We start from the raw sequence: 21938 nt of genomic DNA, 5'->3' as shown, positions 1-21938 counted from the left end.
GCACACAGTAGGTACTCAATATACCCTTTAAGCAATAAATAGCAATTAAAGTTATTACAATACAGAGTGGTGAGTGTTTTGAAAAAGGAATCCATAGATGGGGTGGGGGGACTCAGTTTGTGTGGCTTATAAAAAAGTCCTCCTGGGAAGTTAGTTTTGGCCCAGATCTAACTGATGTCTGGGAGTAGCCAGCGCGAGGAGCCTGCATAGTAGTGATGCTGAGGGTTTGGGTAAGAGGGGAGGGTGTCAAGGCAGGAATCTCAGGTGAAAATGCAGAGGCCTTTACACAGTAAATGTTTCAAACTGGAAAAACCTAATATGGTTAAAATAAAGAATTAGTTTTTCCCAGTAAGTTTATTCTGTTTTTCCCAGTGTTTATTGGGAAAGTCTACTTGCTGCCCCATTTAAGATGTTGTCTGCGTTTACCTTCATTCTCTAATCAAACACACCGATAATTAACAGCTCAGCTTCTATGTCTTGAACCAGAGTGGCCCCAGAGAAAAGATTGACAGATTGGCCTCGGTCTTTCCTATAAAGGGAACCAAACATTATGATCTCTTTTTTTTTTTGACTTCTTTAACTCAGCATAGTTTTTTGGATTCATCTATCTTGTTGCATTATCAGTAGTGAAATTTTTTATTGTTGCATAGTATTCCATTGTATGGATATAGAACAACTTGTTGATGAATGCTTGCATTGTTCCCAGTCTTTGGCTTTTATGAATAAAGCTGTTCTGAATGTTGTATGGATTTTTTCCCCTCCTGCTTAACACCTAGTTGTGCACTTGCTGAGTCAGTGTCTATTTAACTTTAAGAGAAATCTCTAAACTGTTTTATAAGTGGTGGTACTGTTTTACATCTCCACTAGTTGTGTAGGAGAGTTCCAGGTGCTTCACACCTTCACCATTCCAGGAGGTATGTAGCATTATTTTGTTTTTGGTTTTATTTTGCATTTCCCTGATGACAAATGATCTTGAACATCATTTCATATGCTTATTGACCATTCATACATCTTCTTTTGCAAAGTCTGTTATTCATGTTTTTAAATGGACTGTTTGTCTTATTACTATTGAATTGTAGGAGTTCATTAAATGGTTTGAATAGAAATCCTTTATGACAGGGGTCCCCAACCCCAGCGCTGTTAGGAACCGGGCCACACAGCAGGAGGTGAACGGCAGGCAAGCGAGTGAAGCTTCGTCTGCCGCTTCCCATCACTCGCATTACTGCCTGAACCATCCCCCCAGCCCCTCTGTCTGTGGAAAAATTGTCTTCCACGAAACTGGTCCCTGGCGCCAAAAAGGTTGGGGACTGCTGTTTATGAGATATATTTATTGTTGGGAGAGACAGTCTACCATGGGCCCCGGATATCCCTGTATATTCTTTCTGGTTATGCCAACATGCAAGGCCTGACCATTCTTTATCCAGGTCATTTCTCAGGACTGCGTTTACAGTGAAGCAACTTTAGAGGTGAAGTTATATCTCTGTGGATAATGAGCGGGTTTGTTACTGTTCACTATGAAAGTGGTGATTCCCCCAAGCTCAGTGTTCTTCCCTTGTTATACAGTCCACCGCGTGTGTAGGTATCCATCATTCATCAGGGATCTCTGCATCATCCCTGTGGGTTGGTGGGTTAGGGAACCAACATGTATAATAGAGTCCTTTTGTCTCTAACTGAGGAGTCTTGTGTTTTCTGTCAGAATTCATGAAATAGTAACAGGCTAACTTAGCTTGTATGTAGGGTAAAATCTCAGCCTCTGCACAGTTCTTGACAGGTATTGCAATGTTTTCTCAGTCTGTGGCTTACCTTTCATTTTCTTAATGAAGCTATCTTAATAAAAAAAGAGCCTTTTGAAAAGTGGAAGGTTTACATTTTGATGAAATCCAACTTTATAGTTAGTGCTTTTGTATCCTAAGAACCTTTGCCTTCCTCAGGGTAGTGAAGATTTTCACTATGTGTTCTTCTAGACATTTTATAATTTTAGCTTTTACATTTAGGTCTAGAATTTAGGTCCACATTCTTTCATGTGGATGTTCAATTATTCTAACACCAGTTGTTGAAAAGATTCTTCTTACCCCATTGAATTACATTGAGATCTTTGTTGAGAATCATTGACTACATAGATTCAAGTATATTTCTGTACTCTCTTCTGTTCTGTTAATGTTCCATTAATTCTACTTTGATTACTGTAGCTTTTCAGTAAATCTTGAAATCAGATAAAGTAAGCCCCCAACTTTATTCTTTTTCAAAATTGTTCTATTGTAGGTTCTCTGCATTTCCATATTAATTTTAGAACCTGCTTCTCAATTTCTTCAAAAAAGCTTGCTGGAACATTGATGGTGATTATATTGAATCTATAAATTATTATTTTTTAAATGTATTTATTAATGGATTTCTTGATATTGAGTCATCTGATCGAGGAACATGGTATAGCATCTTCATTTATTTAGGTCTTCTTTCTCTCCACAATGTTTTATAGTTTTCAGTGTATAGATATTTCCCTTCTTTTGTTAAAAATTTTCCTAATGATTTTGTATTTTTTTGATGCTGTTAGAAAATGCTATATTTAAAAGTTTTATTTTCTAATTGCTGGTAGTAGTTAGGAAAAAAAATTGTTTTTCTGTATTGAATTTTATTCTGTGAGTTTGCTAAATTCATGTAGATAATCATCTCATTTGCTAATAGACATATCTACTTCTTCCTTTCTAATCTGTGTGTCTGTTGTTGTTACTGCCTTACTGCACTATCTAGGACCTTCACTACAATACTGAATAGGAATGGTGAGAGCTGACATGTCTTCTCTGGTTCCCAATTTTAGGGGGACCAACATGTTGATTTGACCAACATGGAAGTTATAATACCTGGAAGACTTTATTAATGGGGACATTCTGTTCATTAAGTGCCCTATTCTGGGTCATTAAAGCAAATTAAAGCATTGTTCGGGTTTTTGGATGCCTGAACTCATCTCTTTAGGAACTTTGCTGTAAGGACCCCATAGAATGTGGATTCAGTTAGCTCCCATTTCATGGAATGGCATATTTTTCTTTAGTAAATTATGACTTGCTATTGATGAAAATCACCTGTTTCCCAGGGCTAATTTGTCTTGCATTATTGGGAATGTTTCCTTGTGCAACATTGTAGCAAATTAATAAAAATAAAAAGAAATGAAAAAATACATCTAATTTCCTACCATCCCAACTTAGCTGCTTTTGGGCATGTACAGTTCCTTTTCTTCCCATTAGATTTGTAATCTGTAATTTAAATAGAGATATAATTCTGGAGTTTATTATTAGTTGGGCATCCTCATCATTTCTCATCTGGAATAAACACATACCTTCTCAACAGGCCTTTCTGCTTCTGATGCTTCTGATCTCAGAGTAAAAGTCAAGTTCTTTGGTGGCCTGTAAGGCCTACAGTCCCCTCCATCACAAATTTTTTCCAGATATCTGCATGTTTAGAGCTCTCACCTCCTTCAAACCTTCATTCTAACATTCAGGTTTGAGGCCTTCAGAGTCTTTTCTGTGAAGCTTTCTTTTTTCTTTGACCACCCTGTTTGAAATTGCATCCCACCTCCTAATGCTGCTTATTCCTCCTCCTGTTTTTATTTTTCTCTATAGCACTTAACACTACAGTGAGATGTATGTTAATTATTTTACATTTATTGTCTGTCATTCTTTATTCTTCCCCGTGGAGAATAAAGCTCCGTGCAGGTAGGTATCTTTGTCTCTTGTTCACTGGTTTTTTTCAGCACTTAGCACAGCGACAGGCACTTAGTAGGGAATTAACGTTTGTTGAATAATGAATGAACTCCAGCTCTTCTCATATGTATTTCATACTGCTGCCAGTGTGATGCTTCCAAACCCCCTGGAAAAGCTGTTTGTGTGGCGGTGCTCTACCACTCCAGGACCTGGCGTCTATCTTCAGTTGTATGTGCTATGTGCTTTTGTTTTTCTTTTTGGGTGTGTGCTTTTGTGTGATGTTTTAGTCTGAAAGATATTCTTGTCTAAGTCTTTGCCTCCCTAACTCTTACATACCTTCCCTTTGGCTTCCCTTGTCCGTTCTGCCAAGTTGGGTGTTCCTCCTTTGGTCCCTTGGTGGCATGTTAGAGGAATTAGACTGCACTGAATAGTACTGTTTCCTTGCTTGGGTTTCTCCTTCCATACTTAGGTTTTGATAATCTCTGTGTCTGTATTGCCTTGAACTAGGTGCTTAATGATTTACAGCTTTTTCTGTGTTGCATGGAATATTAATTTTAATAGGGTCATTCTTGTGTTAAGTTTTGGTTTTTATTTTGCATGTGCCTAAAACACATTGGTATATTTTCAGATATTTCCTATGTTTTCCATGATAGTCTGGATTTGACAAAGCAATTATTTTAATTTGAAAACCTTTTGATATTATGTTGCTATCTTTTGTGGATACCATGGATTATAGATTTATGGGCAGAAGTAAGGAAATCATCCTCTCAAAATAATGCTACTCAGAGTAGTTGTGTGCCACTGTTAATATGAAAGGTGGGATTAATGTAGTTACTATTTTAATGGATAATCTTCACACAACATGAATTAAATTTTTTAAACTTATTTTACAGGGAAGTGTTAAGAGTAGTCGACAGATCTCACCTCAGGAATTCATCCATGAACTGAAGATGGGGTCTGCAGATGAGAGGCTTTTCACGTGCCTGGAGTCCCTCCGTGTGTCTTTGACGAGTAATCCCGTGAGGTAATTGTCTATCTGAATATGAGGGCATATTACTGAATTAAACAGATGCCATGATCTGCCACTTTTATGCAGTACTTCATGGTGCCTGTGAGTAAATAGGTGGTCTATCTCAACAACTTCTCAAGGTAAAAATTGAATACATAATTTTTATATGCATGTGGAAATACAGTCTCAATAGTACCTTTTGTGTTTATTACTGAGTGATATATAGCCTGTGGACTTTTAAAAAAGTCATTCTTTTTTTTTTAGAATTTTTAAAAGCTTAAGGTGTTTTTCAAAAGAGAACAGTCATCAGAAACTGTCAATTTAATGGGGCTGAGTTTCACTCTGAATTTTGGTATTGTACATATATATTGGCTCATTCCTGTTTGATATAGCAAGAAATACTATTAATTTATTATTTCCTTTATTGGAATTGGTATCTTTATAGGAGCCCATAGGTTAGTGTTGTCAGACTTAGCAAATAAAAATATAGGACGCCCAGTAAAATCTGGGTTTTAGACGTAGTTACGTTAAAAAATTATTTGTTGTTTTTCCAGAATTCCAAATTTAACTGGGTGCCCTGTATCTAGCTACTGTAACTACAATAGGTGTCTTGATAAATCAGTTTTTAGACCTTTTAGTCCAGCATATTCTTGAAAAATTTTAAGTAGGAATTGTTATAAAATGTCTGAACAGTCATAGAATCAGAATTTCTGAGCTGCAAGAGTCTAAGGTAGATTAGTTTTGATTTCTTATTGTATAATGAATGCTTATTTCTGCATAAATATATATAAATATTTTCTAGCCCTAGCTCTATATACATATATATATATACATATATATGTATGCATATATGTGTGTGTGTGTGTGTGTATAAAGTATAGACAAAGGGCTAGAGGGCCAGAATGAAAAACTATGATTGGAGGTTAATGATATATAAAAGAATTCTTTTGATACTCTGATATTCCGGATGTTTCTGAAGTTTGGCTACAGTATGATAAAGATCCTTGACAGTATAAGCATTTAAAATAAAAAGACCCTACCTGCTGAGAGACATGAAAGTGAGGTTTAACTAAGGAGTATGAAGAGTGAACAAAGAATCTCTATTATTTCAATTTTATCTTTATTTTTCCATATTTTACCACTTTCAGTGTGTTCTCTAGGTTGTAAATTAATGGTGGGCATGAGACCAGGGATTTCATATGTCTTATATACCTCTCTTTACCAGGCACAGTGCTTTTAGCACATAGAAAGTGCTAAGTGAAGATTTGTTGATTGAAACAATTTTAACCTTCTTCAGTCTTATGTTGGCTATTGCTAGAAACTAAGTTGAATTAGGAGTTTATTTATTTGACAGGTATAGTCATACATGGAGAGCTCTGGTCTCCAGCTTAATCTTTACCTGTTAAATGTTTTCATTTAAAAAATGGTTATTGAGCACCTGCTGGTTTCCAAGTACCAATGTTTCGTTTCCAAGTACCATCTTAGATGTGGGGCTTGAGTAAATAGCAAAGCAGGTCCAGGCCCTATTCCTGTGGAGTTTAAATGTAGGAAGAGGGTATTTTTGGGTCAACTGGGGAGCTACAGTCATTTTTCAGTTTATCTGGCAGCTACTGGGCGCTGGAAATAACCATGGAATTTCAGTATAATAAGAAATAGGCCCTGCCATTACCTCTTCTAATTTTTCATATTTTGAGTAGATGAACATGATAGTGAAAGAATAACTGTGAGAGAATTTTATGTATGAATTCAGGCATATTACAATGGATACAATTATTTATTGTAATTCCATATAAAGACACTGGGAAATAATGCTGTATGTTTCTTTCATGAAAGAATAAATATTTCAAAAATAAAAATTTGTGGAATTATTTCCCTGAGAGTGGCCAGTTCTATTGAGCCAATATACGTACAATAGAATATATTATCAGCAATTCACAAGTGTTGCTGTTTCCTACGAAGTAGTCTTTTTAATTGGAGAGAATAGAAAACCATATCATTGGAGAAATTTTTCTGAAATCATGGCACTTTACGTAGATAGAAAATTGAGACACTCACGAGTATTTCTGTGCCCAGTGCTCCAATCAGAGGAATGACTTAGCTGAACATGTAAAACTTGAAGCTATTTCTGATCAAATCTTTGGACTTTGCAGTTAGTTATGATGTGTCTGCTGATAAAGTCAGTTTTTCATATTTTCTTTTTTATGTACAGTATGTGACTAAATTTCAAGAGGGAAGGAATTCCAACTTTTTGTAAGCTTTTGAGATTATTATTAGATCTGTAGTATTACTGAGAAAATCAGAGTGAAATTCTTTAATGTCTGTGAATACAATTGAAAAAGAAGCAAGTGAACTAATTAATGACAGTTCTCCAATGCTGGTTTGGGATCAGAATTTATTTAAATCAAAAATCAAGGAAAAAGTAGACCACCCCCGCACCACCCCATCCCTGATATGCAGTATTTTAGAGCCATTCACCAACCTCTGAAACTCTGCGTAGCAATTATGAGACATGTCATCCTTTGACTATCTGCATAGTGAATTATGTGAAAACCAGTGCTTTAAGTACCAAATTATTGGCCTTGTTTTATAAAGAGTTGATTTGAAGATCACATAGTTCTTCTGTTTGAAGTTTTATTGATTATTCAACATCAAGGACAGTTTTGAGCTTAAAGACATAGTAGCTTTATTTTTGGAACACAAGTGAAAAGACCAATTTCTTCAAATTATCAAACATAACTTTTAGTGGATCTCAACATAGTCAACAATTATGTTTGAGCTTTCAAATACGTGGAGGTAGAAACATAAAAAGGTAGACACTAACATCATTATGATTGATATTAAGCGTTTTAGTCCATACTCATCTTTGCATATAGCAAATTAGTTATAGAATGCATCTTCATTTGCTCAAGTTGATGTGGCCGTCAAGGATAAGGTTTCTGTCTCAGAAATACCAGTCTTCTTAGATCTTTGTGTTTTGTGATTTTAGGCATTATCTTCCTTTACTCATGCTTAACGTGTGCATTTTGAAGTTTACAAGAAATATTTTACAATTTATCATTTTGTTAGAAGATTTCTAAGGAGGTTTTGGAACTAGATTTGATTAAGCTAATAACTGTAACTTCGAGAAGATCAGTTTAGAAAATTTTGCAGTAAAATATATGTTTACTGCAGAGCAAGTAAGCAGCCTGTATGTGTCATTATTCCATTTAATCAGTGCTATGTTTGGAGTGTAGTTTTCCTGCATTTCTGGGCTTGAAAACATAAAGCTGGTAGGAGAGCTTATCTTTGGAGGTGCTGAATGTTTTGTGCCACGTACTGCATGTGAGGATAGAGACAGGAGGCTTGTGGCAAGCAACGAGATCACTGTATTTCTTGGTGTCAACCTGATCTGAAGAGAAAAAGTCAAGACAAAAATTTGAAGTTACTAATAGTTTGACTTACTATAAAAGTTATTTTTATAAAATGTTAAACATATAAAAAAGGTTGTTTGTCATTACAGTGAAATAAGTGCCAGATCAACTACTAATGAGGCTAGCATATAGATTACAGCCTATAACTTTGAAACTTCTGTGCCTCCCTCCTTAATTCAGTGTCCCTTTCTTGCACTATTCCGTGGTGACCACTGTCCTGAATTTTGGATTTCTTTGCATTATAGATTACCATATATGTATTCCTAATATATTGCTTGGTTTTACATCTTTTGAACATTATTTAAATGGCATCATCTTCCATGTACTCTTTGAAGACTTGCATTTTCCTCTCAGTATTTCATATATTTATGTATGCTGTGTGCAGCTACTCACATTTTATCACAATTAATCATTGTTCATACCTTGTTCTTATATTTTAGGAACGTCCTTTGTAAATAGGACATGGATGCTTTTTTAAAAAAATCTTGTCTGATAATCTTTGTTCATATCAATTGTAGAAATATATTGGGATTTATATGACATTTCATTTTGAATTTTCAGTTTATGCTGCTTTTTCCATGTTCCTCTTCCTCCTCCTCCTGCTCACCCCTCCCCCATTCTTTTCTGTATTCTTCTTCTTCCTTCTTCCTCAAATTCTTTTGATAGATTTTAAATTTCTCATTTCATTTTTCCTCATTTACTAATTTGGAAGACATTCTCTTCGATCTTAAAACAGAAGAGAAATTTAACATGCACACACTTAAAAAGGAAACTGTACATGTGTGTACTTAAAAGGGACACGAAAAAGCAGTCTCTCTTCATCTGAACCTAAAATACGTTAACACCAATCATCCTCTCTTGATTCGTATGCTAGTTCTGTGTGATATTTTAATTTTCTCTTTTTTCTTTTTTCGTATTGTAAGTTAGCTATTGTTACTACTGAGATATACTACAAATATCCATTTATGTATAAATGTTTATACACATACGTACTCATCATTCTTTTTTGGTTCTTGTGCATTTTTTTTCTGATTTTACTTTTGCTCAAGTATATCATTACATTCCTCTAGTGAGAGTCCTTTGATGGTAAAACTTTCTTTTATTTGTTTGAAAGTGACTTTATTTGCCTTTACTTTTGAAGAATAGTTTTCCTCAGGGCATGAAATTGAGGTTTTTTGATATCTTTTCTTAGTCCATTGAAGATATTATTTTTTCTTCTGCCTTACATTGCTGTTTTTGAGAGGTAGGCTCTTTTATCTAAAACTCGTGCTCTTCTAGGTAATCTGCCTTTTCTCTCTGGTTTTATTATGTTTTGTTTTTGGTGTTCTATAGTTTGTTCTATGTGTCTAGGTGGAATTTCTTTCTTATTTGTTTTTACTAGGGATTTTTTGGGCTTCCTGAATATGATTGGTGTCTTTCATAAGTTCTGTGAAAATTTCAGCCATTAACTCTTTGAATATTGATTCCCCCCTCCCCCAGTTTTGTATGTGTTAGAGCTTCTTACTCCATACACCATTATTTCCTAATCTCTTTGAAGTTTCCATCTGTTTGTCTCTCTGTACTGTATTCTGGAAATACTTTGTAATATCTTCTGGTTTCCTAATTATTTCTTCACCATTGTCTAATCTGGTATTTAATTTATAAGTTGTATTTGAAATTTCCATTATTATAATTTCATCCTCATAATATTTTTGGCTGTTTCAGAACTCCTTATCTTTTTTCATAATTTTTCATAATGCTCCTTGCTTATTTTTATCCTATTTATTATTTCTCTAAACATATTAAATATTTTATATTCTCTGTAATTTTAGTAAATAAAGGTTTCCTAGGCTTACTCCTGGTGTTGGTTATTTGTTTATTTATTTTTTCACCTTTACTCATTTCTTATTTCTTTGTGTGTTTTGTAATTTTAGAGTGTAACCTCCTATTCCTTGGAACTTTTTCTTTGAGATTTATTTTGAAGATATTTTGCTAGAATGAATTAATGTTTTTCTACTACTGGGAACGTAATGATCCAGGGCCGCCTTAAACTAAAATGACCAGCTTGAGGTTTTTGTTTTTTGGGTTTTTTTTCCTCCACATATATGTGTGACTGGGTTATGAATTATCAGAAGAAATTTGCCTTGATGTCCCCCTTTACTGGGCAGGTTTATTGCTAGGTCACCTTCTTACTTAAGGTGTGGCCCTTTGAGAGCCTTGCTTTTTGCCGGTGTTTCTCAGGCTTGATGGTGGGCTTGAGGCTGTAACACTTGTTCCATTCGCTCTGCTCAGCTACCACAAAGGAGATGTTGGGTTTCCAGGGCTTCCTGTTTTTCCCCCTTAGCAGATGAGGCTTGAGGCAGGCTTACCTGTCTAAATTCCTCTCTCTTTCTCTCTCTTTAAATTTTGCTTTTGAGGAGACTGTACTTTCTTGTCACCTCAGACACAATTTTAAAATCATGTCTCAGTGACTGTTGTTGGGAGGGTGGTTGTGGATATTTAGTTTAATACCAGGAAAAAAAAAGCTGGATAAGAAATTTTAAATTATAAAGGCATTATATTCTTATGTCAAAAATCTGAATTTCTTAGACGGGTATAACCAGAAAAGAAAAAGTCTTCATCTCTTTTGTCATTTGATTATCAAAGCCTGCTGCTCAGTGGTGAACTGTTAATAGGGTCTTGTGTGCCTTTGCCCTAAATTTTTAATGCATATGTTAGTATTATATTATTTTACCTTACTGTTGCTTGCTTTTTTAATTTTTATTTTTTAAAGATAAACCCCAGAAGTTGCAGGTTTATTGCCCTGCAGGATATTAATTAGTTTTATATTTAAATTGTTGTTCTTCTACTATCCTTTTTTTAACTCACTATATATCTTGTGATGTTTTTCCAATTCTTTTTGAACCAGCCTCACCATCTTGCTGGTTCTCTCATTAATGTGGTAAGTATTTGACACTGCTGACTTTATTTGGGTGAGCAATGTTTTTATCTTTTTGAAAATCATACTTTGACATTAGACATTTGTGGGTGTGTTAATATTCCTCAGAAACATCCAAGAAATTCATGGAGAGAGTGAACCCAGTAAAAGTCTGGGTTTCCTACATCCTCTCTCCCTCCCATAGTTGGGGGAAGGGACAATGAATATGATGTAGAGATTGGGTGTTACTTGAGTGAGGAAGGCTTCTTGTCCCTCCTTTATTATCACTGCCAATCCCCCCAGGCCTTCATCCTTCAACCGTGCCTGCAGAGTCCCTCCTCTTGGTCAGTGAATTCTATCAATGACATTGTGGTGGGGTAAGGGTGGTGCAGGCTCTTTAGCGCACTCAAACTAAAGCATCTACAAGTCAAACTTTCTCTTCTTAAAGCTTTATTATACCATATTATGATTCTTAAAGAGTTTCTGTTTATTTCCTTGGTCTTACCAAAGATGCTTTCCTAGGAAGAAGTTGGAGATGAAATCAGAATCAAACTGTAATGCACATATATGTATATGTGTGTATTATACATGTTGTCAGGGTCCTAAGAGGAAAACAGGAACCAGAGTGCATGCTATACGCTTTTTAAAAAAGAAGTTAATGCCAGAAATTGGTTAAATAGGTGATGGAAAGACTGAGAAACCAAATAGGGAGCAGTGAGGTAGTGGAGGTTAGCAACAGCCGGAAGTTGCTCCACCCCTGTGCTGGAGGGAAAGGCAATGCTCTGGAAGCTCACAGCCTGGTGTAGTGTGGAAGAAACTGGATCCATGGGGAAGATGCAACTGTTGCAGAGAAACTGCCAAGGGAGAGAGAGGGAGAGAAACATCCTTGTTATTCTTTCTTCACCTTCCCTCTGGTCAAACCTAGCAGAGAGCAGTTGATTACAAAGCCTGGGAACTGCAGCCTGCAGGTTCAGCCCCTTTGAGACAACAACAGAACAGAATAGAAGTGGGGAAGGAGAGTGAGAAGAAATGGGCTGAGTACCAGTGCATTATTTATTGGGATACATAATAGGTCAATAAGTGTTAAATTTTTGTTTTTTCCAGTTTTTAGTTTCATTGGACATTTAAGTTCTTTATTTTAGTATTAGAAGATATAAACAAAAGTGCTTTTATAATGTGCCTCAGGACTTGAATCAGGTCAAAAACTTTCTAAGATACAAAGGGTTACCCTGCTCTGAATTTCTTGAAACGACCTCTATTTAAGCACAGTCAACTTGGTCAAGTGAAATAAACAGTCATCTCTCAGGCCCTGCATTTGCTTCAGCACTTTTTCAGTATCTGTCTTTTGCTTGGCCTCCCAAAGTCTTCTTTCTCTGTGACTCACCCCTAAATCCCACAAAAACAGACCTGTTACCATTTATTCAGTTTCCTGTAATTCAACTGCTATCCTGTTTGACACGTACACATGCAAAATACTGGGTTTTATGATGATGCTAATTACACCGTCTTTTTGCTTTTGCATTCTGAAATACATTTAAAAAGTAGATGCAGAAGCAGGGTAAGAAACAAAATCAGCTGTACTGCTGGAAAAGCTAGAGTGAAAAGCAAAACTGGGGCTTGAAGGTGAAATATACCTCTTACTTCTTCCCACTGAATCACTTACCATGTAGTCATAGGTAGAGAGAATAGGTAACTGCAGGCCAGCTTCCTATGCAGGAAGGAGCAATCTGTTTTTTTCTCCACTTTCACCAATTTGATAAAGTAATTTTTCTTGGGGGATATTCCAATAAGGAGGTAGAGGGAGTGACCAGAAGTAACGCCCAATGTTGCTTTATGGGGAATATAGTAGAAGACTATATGAGGGAAGGAGGATAATGTTATAATATGCTCCAGTTTATTTTTATTCTCATGGTGTTTTGGAATTTAAATAAAGACATGAGATAAAAGGTTTTTTTTTTTAAATCAGGCTTAGAAAAACTAGCAGTTTATACAGATTTACAGTGACAATTTCTGAATGGGCAAGAGGAGTAAAGGTGTTCCTTGGTAATGTACATTCTTGTAGTTTTCCTGTCTTTCCTTTTCCTTTCCTTTCTTTCTCTTTCTTTCTCTTCAGTAATGATGTCAGGAAGGTAAGTAATGTAGATGACTCTGTGTTTTCTTTCCTGTGCTGTTCAATACAGTAGCTACTAGTCACTTGTGGCTATTTAAATTTAATTAATTAAAGTTTAATGAAAAAAAGGGCAACATTTCACGTGCTCAGTAGACACATGTGGCTGTGGCTACCATATTGGACAACACATACATACCATTTCTGTTATATTTTATTATACAGTGCTGCTTAAATGCCTTGGTTCTTCTGAGTAGCTGCATATTTCTTTGATATATTTATTGCATGATTATTATATTCTCAAAGTTATGTTCAAGACTATGGGAATACATATGAAGTTAAAGTCTTAAAGATTAAAGCTTATTTTTTAAAACCTCCAAGGATGAGTAGACATTCACATCAAGAGAATCAAAGAGTGATTAAGGGAGGCTGCCTACAGCAGGAACTATAGTCTTGGTGGGATAAGGCTAAGGGAGTGGGCTTCATACCAACTATAAAAAGTAGGAAAGGAAAGGAGAGGCTGGTCTGACACGCAGTGCTATAGCTATGGTCCATGGTGGCCTTCACTTTGGCTACCTGTGGTCAGGATGAGGAAATTGGCAATATGGCACATCATAGAAACATCCCCTTTGGTAGATTAAAAATATTAGTGAGGTTCGTGTTTTTTTTAAACAGAAATTTCCTCAGAGATGTGCTTACTTTTACCTCTTACAAGCATTTTTTCCAGGTAGAAGTCAAAGCGTAAGGTAGGATGTTAATATTCTTCTTTACCTCTTTAGACATTGCCATATATCTTGGGATATGCCTTGCATTATTTATGTGTAAATTATCATTCAGGATTTGTAACTTTTATGACAGTATTGCTTATTAAAGAAATATTTGTTGAGAATTACCTCTAATTTTAGACCATTTTGCTTGCTGTTCTTTCCAAAGTGCTTTAAATGAATGAAATATTAATGAAAAATGCCCTGGAAGAAAATAGTTATTAACGTTTTCAAGTGAATGCTAACTTGATATTTTTGAAGGGCAAGCCATTACTTTCCAATGCATTTTTCACAGCAGCTCCAAAGCTGGTGTCATTTTTCTGAGAGACTCTCTAGAAGGTTGAATGTTCCCCACTAGTTGGGAGGCTTTCTCCTTTGTGTATTGTCATTCATACTGTAGCTTGGTTTTGGCTTATAGATATATTAAAATGTATTATAATTATTTGGTTTCAAAGTTAACTTTACCTGTATCTTAAAGCTTTGACTTTGAATGCAAGGTTAACAATAAAAGTAGAGTACATCGAAAATAGAGTAATTGCTTTTAAAAGAGAAATACATATTTTCTGCAAATGGTGAATAAGAGCTATATAGCTCAATTTATACTTGACATGAAAAGTCCTAGAATTCTAAAGTACTGCCAATCTATTTTAAAATATATGTCTCCCAGTCTATTCAAAGTGAAATATAAATTGCTGTTTGAATAGCCAAGATTAATTTAAAAAATCCTATTCAAATATAAAGTCAGTTACAATGTAACATAGGGTCTCAAATTTTTGCTTTTAAAATAGAGTAGTTTGATATTCAGGCATAAAAGGGAGAATATATGAATGAAAACTAATTATTTGAAAAGATTTGATTACTGCAATTTGGGAAAAAAAACTGCTGTTAATCTTAAACAATTTCTTATGGATGTAAAGGCAAAATATAAGAAACTTTCTTCTTTTCAGTCTGCGTTTCAGAAATGTAAACCTTCTGTGTTCAAATCTATAATAGCTATCAGTATGATGTTATTTACTGAATACTTTGGTTTCTTTGGTAAAGATAAATATTTTCAGTGGAAAAATTATTTGTACTGCAGGCACTAAAGCTTCTAGTTATTTGGTATCCTATAAACGAAAATTTATATAGTTTAGTTCTGAGACTAATTTTTTGGTCTTGACATTATGTGTTGAGTATATTGCTGAGTGGGTTAAGTAAAGAATTTAAATAAGATGATCCTTGTCTTGATATTCTCTGACATAACTATACATAGAGAAATATATAACTATAAATAAAGAAAGGCCTTAATATTAAAGGAGGCACAATATATTGGTAATAGAAGGAAGTTTTAATTTCTTTGATTCAGAAAATCGTATAGAGTAAAACTCTATTTTATACTGGCCACAGATTTCTGTTTATTTTGTTACAGGGGTAATGTACATCAGAAAGAAATAGGTATACTTTTCATATGTTAAACATCTTTTGTATGTTAAAATTTATAAAAGGTAACAGAAAAGAAACACTCACATTAAGGTTAGAACCAGTAAGGTCACCTGGAGTGTCTCTGCAGGGCCAAAGAGAAATTAGGCTCATTTGAACAGAAGTCCAGTAACTTTGTACAGCGATGGAAATGCTCTGTGTCTGTGGTGTTTCGAACTCATCACAGGTGGCTATCCAGCACTTGAAATGTGGCTACTGTGACTGAGCAATCAAATTTTAATTAATTTAAATTTAAGTATCCACATGTCACTAGTGGCTACCTATTGGACAACACAGTTGTAGAGATCAGAATTTCATGTAATTTTCCTTGTGCATTTGTTTTGAGCCTTTGCACTCTTGAGTCTAGGTATGGCTGCTTCCTCTGTCATGCTGTGAATTTCTGAGGAGGGGGACAAAATGTTCAATTGTTGTAGAACCTTAATATGGGGCTCAGAAGAGAAGATCAGAGTGCAGGTTAAATGAACTTGAATAGTAAGGAGAGAACAGGGAAATTAAAGCATAAAATGAAGTGGTATGCATGAGCCTGTCTTGCTCATTCTTCAGGATAGAAGGCCAGGTATTTGAGTGTCTATATGGACCTCCCTGTTACAAAACCAGAAGAGGTGCAAGCACTTCTCCTGGTCCTCACATTGCTAAGATTCCATTTGGAGAGAAATGTCTAACAAACATTAAAGAATAAATGTACCACCAGCTCTTATCTAATTAAGTCCTTAAGTACGTGGCATGGATAACATGCCACTAGAGTACAGCCGAGGGTGTAATATTCTACCTGTTTGAGGTACCACAGTAACAAGAGGCATACTGGGGAAAGTCATAGAAAATAGAAGTAAATAAAAGATATCATCAGTTCAGTCAAGAAAAAGTATGGGACCAACAGTAAAGCATAGAGAGCTTTTAGATGCAAGCTGGTCAGAGAAAGTCTTTCTGAGATGGTGAAGTTTAAGAGATCAGAAGGACAAGGAACTAGATAAGAGAAGCTTAGGCATTGGTGCTGGGCCTGGAGCATCTCTTGGGCAGCAGAGACCTGAGGTGGAGAAACAGTGGCAGGCGGATGGGACCATCAGAGAGGTGGGCAGTGACCAGGTCGTGAGGGTCTTAAAAGTCATGGTAGGGAAATTGGATTTTTATTCTAAGTAAGTGGGAGGCTCTTAAGGAGTTTAAAGCAGGAAATGATGTATTCTAACTTACCTGTTTAAAAAGATCACTCCTGCTGCTGTGGAGAGAATAGATTCAAGATGGGAGAGAGTGGACAGGGAGAGCAGAGGGGAGGCTGTGGAAGTAGCCACAGGAGGGATGAGGGGGGCTTGGATAAGGATGGTAGTAGTGGGCGAGGAGCTGGGTAGATTTTGCAGATAAAGTGAAGTAGAAACAGTAGGACATGTTGATGGATTGGATGTGGGCTGTGAATGAAAATGAGAACCCAAAAATGGTACCTGGATTTTTGACTTGAGCAAAGAGGTCGATGGTAGTGCTGTTAACTGGTGTTGACTGAAAAAAAATTGCACAACCTAAAAGTTGAGAATTATGTTTTATTTAGCAGACTTACTGAGGACTTAAGCCCAGGAGACAGCCTCTCAGATAGCTCTGAGGGACTGTTCTGAAGAGGTGAGGGAGGAGCCAGGATATATAGGAGTTTTTGTAAAAAAAAACCCCCAGGTAGTCAGAATATCAAAAAATTACTGCTAATTGAAGAAAACCAGACATCTCAAGTTAATGAATTTAGCAGTTTTCTGTGTATGGGAAGATGCAAGAGTCTGGGCTTTTTGAAATTGTTCCTTTGATATGCACCTTAACTATCCAGGGCCAGTATCATGTTTTTCTCCACCCTGAATTCCCTCAGTGTGCACCATTGGGGGTGGCTACAGAGGCTGATGTCTACAACATCCTTTGTGCATGGCAGGTGACATTCTTCATCCATGCTGGGAGAGAGGAAAATGATTGTTACTGATTCCATGCATTTTGGAGAAGAAAATCAAATGTCTCTTTTAAACATGTTAAGTTTGATATGTCCAAGAGTTTCACAATTTGAGATATTGGGCAGGGAGCCAGATATGTGAGTCTGCAGCTCAGTGGAGAAATGTGGAGTGGAGATATGTACTGTTGTTTATATGTGGATTGTACATAAAGCTCTGAGAATGGCAGAGATCCAGGGTTGGGGTGTGTGTATGTGTGCACATGCATCCAGAAAGAGCAAGGTACAGAAGAGTTCCTGGAAGAAGCTCTGAGGAACTCAGCAATTATTTGTGGCACAGAAAGGGAGGAGAAGCCAGGAAAACAGATTGAGCTCTGGCTAGTGGGGAGGAGGAAAATCCAGGAGGCTGGTTTCCTGAACCTAAGAGAGGAAGAGTGTTTCAAAAGAGGCGGGTGGCAAACCACATAGAATGCTGCTGAGGTGGGGCGAGGTAATACAGTGGGAATTAGCAAGGGGAGGGCTGTTAGTGACCTTTGAGAAAAGTAATTTTGTGGAGTCTGCGTGGCAGAAGCCAGATTGAAGTGAGATGGAGTGAATGGATGAAGATGTACTGATTACACTTGTGATAAAATCATTTGAGACTTTCTGCTATAAAAGAAAGGAGAGAAATAAATGGGCAGTAACTGGAGGAATATCTGGGGTCACGGGAATGAAACCCTTTGAGCAAATGGAGAAATTTAAATTAGTGAGAGTTCAGACAAGGAGGAAACTTGAACTGGCCCTTGAAAGATGAAATCGTTTCATTGGTTAGAGAAGAGGTAATTCTGTGGAAGGGAGCATTATGAGTGAAGCTAGGAATGAACTTGACAGAATCAAGGGCAGGTTATGGACTTAATAATTAAATTTATAGACTGATCTAATCTATTGGACTAGTATTGGGCAGTAGTAGCAAGTATTTAGGGTGGGAACAGATGGTGGAAGGCCTGAAGTGTGATGACAATTTTTCTTTCCCCATTTGTTGGCTGTCAAATTAATCTGTATTTAAAATGAATAATTCAGTTAATGCTTTCCTAAAGTAATGATGCATTTGATACTAAGAAATTTGCTTACTAATACTTAAACTATTTAATAGTTTTAAACGATTTCAATTTCTGCAATATGTTACTTTTAATAGTAGGCTTAAGTTTTCATTAGAGCGCTTAGTGATATATGTTATTTTAAATCTGTAGTTCTCCTACTATCTTTTCATCTAAGGGTAAAGAACTCATGTTTCTTGTATAAGGTGCTTTGTTTTTCGTCATTGCAGTTCATCTGGTTTTCTTTACTTTTTATTTGGAATACTTTCTCTAGACATTTTATCCCCTTGAATATGTTGTAGCTAAAAAGTAACTATGAGAATGGATTATTCAGTTTGTTACTTCATTATTTCATCTAATATTAGAGGGGGGAATAAGTAGCTAGTTTTAAATACATAATTTCTTTAAAAGTCAATTCCTAGAAAATGTACATATAATGGTTGTATTTTGAAGTTTGGTAGATTTTACAATCAGAACATTATTTAGTTCCTGAATTCCCTGTCCACCTATATAATTTAGTGTCATTTTTGTGGATGGACTGTTGAATGGGATATAGATGTATGTTTGTTTTGCCCTACAGGGCATGTTAATTGCTTTGTACTCTCCCCAGAACTCTTCATCTTAAGTAATTAGTCACCTTGCTAAGAGTAGGTAAAAATGAAAGCTTAAAATAAGCTATAATTATATTCAGCATTGGTGATATATTGCTCTGACATAGGAATGTAAATTGGATCTGGATATTATACGTATTAAAGCTGACCTTCTACGTTTAAGGTCTGAAATTTGTTACTTTGTCACATGTGACCAGTGATGTATTTTTTCCTCTTTCAAGAAGCTCCTTATGTTGATTTTTAGCAAAATAACTTTATGGTTCCCTAGGCGTTCATGTAAAATTATTGTTTTTGGTAATTAAAAAATGCTGTCTTACTATTAAAAATATAAATTCATGACAGGAAAATAAACACTACATAAAAGCAAAATGAAGGAGAAATGAATAGCATCACCTACTTGGACACTGTAACTTCTTGGGTAGGAGTGGGTGTGTGTGAGGAGGTTCTCTTGTTTACCTCTATTGCTGTTTATTTGAAAAAAGCTGGTTAAAGCAGGGAATCATAAACTAAATGATTCACATATACCCTTTTTTTAAAAAAAATTCAAAATGTAAACATCCATTTCTTTCTGTAGATATTCGATGTGGAACCCAGAGCTTTTCTTGGAGGAGACAAAGGCTGACTGCATAAACCATAGTCATGATGCGTTGTCGCCCTGATGATGGTGTTTTACTGGGGAACAGGAAAGTGGGGGCTCTACAAAGTAACCTGAGGATAGGATTCTTACTCTTTAAAAAAAAGTCTTTTTGATGATCTCTCAATATATTTACGCTTCCGTCTACATCTACTTCTATAGCACTGTTTAAATGTCATCTTTTAAAAAATGTTTCCAAAGCATTAGACTTAATTTTCATAGGAACAACAACTCTTTTCCCAATGATATGTTGTCTGTTTATGTAATTTAAATTACATAATTATAGTAATAAGTACAACTGGCAAAAATGGATTTGAAAACCAATCCAGCTGATTCTTGGTGGGAGCAGAAGCATGTGGATATATGAGAGAGTAGAACACTTGCCTGGAATGCTCACTTTGCCATGGATGTTAGCCAGTGTTTCACACATGGAATGGAAACTGGCAGGTGAATGAGTGAGCTGATTAGGAGATAATTAAGAATGTGTCTGTATAGCTCCGCATACGTGACACATTTCCTATATATGAACAAAAACACATATTTTTTTAAAAAAGTAGAAATTACCGTATTACCATATCTGCTTTTTAAACTGAAGATATGTTAGCATCTTTCCATGTGAAGATTGTAGGCATAAAATTTTCTTTGATTGAGGATTTTTTTCTAGCCCCTGCCATGTTAGGTAGTTACCTTACCTGCTTCTTTAGCATCCTTTGCTTACGTTTGTCCTAATGCTTGTTATACCCTATTTTAATTATTTGTTTGTTTACCTCTTCTTGTTTCTCCTTCAGATTTTTCCCATCAAATCTTTATCCCCTATTACGTTTATTATGTCTATTCTAACCACCTTTTTTCTTTTTCTAATTCTTCTGCAATCAGGATTTTACTAATACAGAGTTATTTATAAACTGGTCTTGAATTCAGCTTTTAATGGTTCTTTTCAGTTTTTATTTGACCTCACTTCAGCAGTTGACCCTTGACTCTTATCTATTTTCTCTCTTCTTATGATTTGTTTTTTTAAAAAAATTTATTTATTTATGAAGTATTGATTTACAGTGTTGTATTAGTTTCTGGTGCATTCCTTAAGATTTGTTATATCATCTTCACTGCCTTTTCTCAGGTGCCTTGGTTGGGAGTTTCTGCCGATTCTCACATGTTAACTGTAGATGTTTCAAACTTGTGTTTCTAAGAAGATGGAGTAGATGTACTTTTACCTATTCCTCACTAAGCACAACTAAAAAAATAAGACATTGTATATGAAATAAATACAAAATGGCACATAAGCTAGGAAACTTGGGACCCAAGGAACAACATGGTGGTGAGTTCTGTGAATTTTCTTTTTGCCTCTTCTATCCCAGATTTGGACCTAAAGAAGTCAGCAACCTAGAAATACTAATGAGCATAGACAAAATCCCAATAAAAGGCTACTACTACTCTTAAGCCAGGGGACCATGAAAGGGGCAGCCAGCAAGACAGAAAACTATGACAGTAACCAGTGTATGCCTACCAAATACCACAGAAGAAAAATAGTGCCCCATCCCCACCCCCACCATCAAAGCCTAGTACGGAGCCTGGACTTAGACCCCCAGACAGCAGTAGCGAGGAGCTCTTCCCTCTCCCCACTGCGATGGTGTCATTGGGCACCAAGTAGAGAGTCAAAACTTGCACCACAATCCATGGGTAACAAGATAACCCTCCTCCCTACCTCCCTTGTTGGTGCCAGTGGAAGTTCCATGGAGAGAATAATGAGGCAGTCCTATCTTTCCCTGCCAGGGAGGTACCATGGAGGCCAGGTGGGGAGCCCACACACCCACCATGTCCACAGTAACAGGGAACCTCTCTTCAGAGATGTGAGTGGAGGCCAGGTGCAGAACCTGGACTTCTGTTCCCACCTTGCAGTCTTGATGTGCTGCCTCTCCCTCCTCTACTGGAGCAGTATCACAAGAAGCCAGCTTAAAAATAAGAGATTTAAATAGGTCCAAAGTCTCCTAGCTTAGTACCCCAAATTTCCAGGATTCAATATAAAAACCTGTCATCCCAAGAAGCAGGAAGATCTCAAACTGATAAGATAAAAAAGATAATTAATAGACGCCAATACTGAGATGACATAGATATTAGAATTATCTGACAAGGATTTTTAAAGCAGCCATCATAAAACTATTCTAATGAGCAATTATGCATATGCTGAAACAAAAGAAAAAATAGAAAGCTTCAGCAAGGAAATAGGAGAAACTTTATTCTTCTTTAAAGGTCCAAATGGAAATTGTAGAATTGAAAAATATGATAACTGAAATTAAAAAAAACCAAACTTACTGGAGGGGGCTCAATAGCAAAATGTAGGAATGAGA

At 36.1% G+C, this 21938-nt stretch overlaps 1 protein-coding gene across 2 annotated transcripts in view; it reads left to right on the top strand.

Moving 5' to 3' along the window:
* The window catches only part of DIAPH3 (diaphanous related formin 3), a 563950-nt gene that overhangs the window by 132181 nt on the left and 409831 nt on the right, over window positions 1-21938 (top strand). For both annotated transcript variants that reach the window (XM_036831862.1, XM_036831861.1), the window contains one exon: window positions 4589-4719. In XM_036831862.1, coding sequence (XP_036687757.1) covers window positions 4589-4719 — 131 coding nt within the window. The remainder of the gene's footprint in view (window positions 1-4588; window positions 4720-21938) is intronic.

Source organism: Balaenoptera musculus, chromosome 18 (assembly GCF_009873245.2).
Source record: "Balaenoptera musculus isolate JJ_BM4_2016_0621 chromosome 18, mBalMus1.pri.v3, whole genome shotgun sequence".
Lineage (NCBI taxonomy): Eukaryota > Metazoa > Chordata > Mammalia > Artiodactyla > Balaenopteridae > Balaenoptera > Balaenoptera musculus.
The sequence above is the reverse complement of the archived record's forward strand: the minus strand, read 5'-3'. Positions and strand labels throughout refer to the sequence as shown.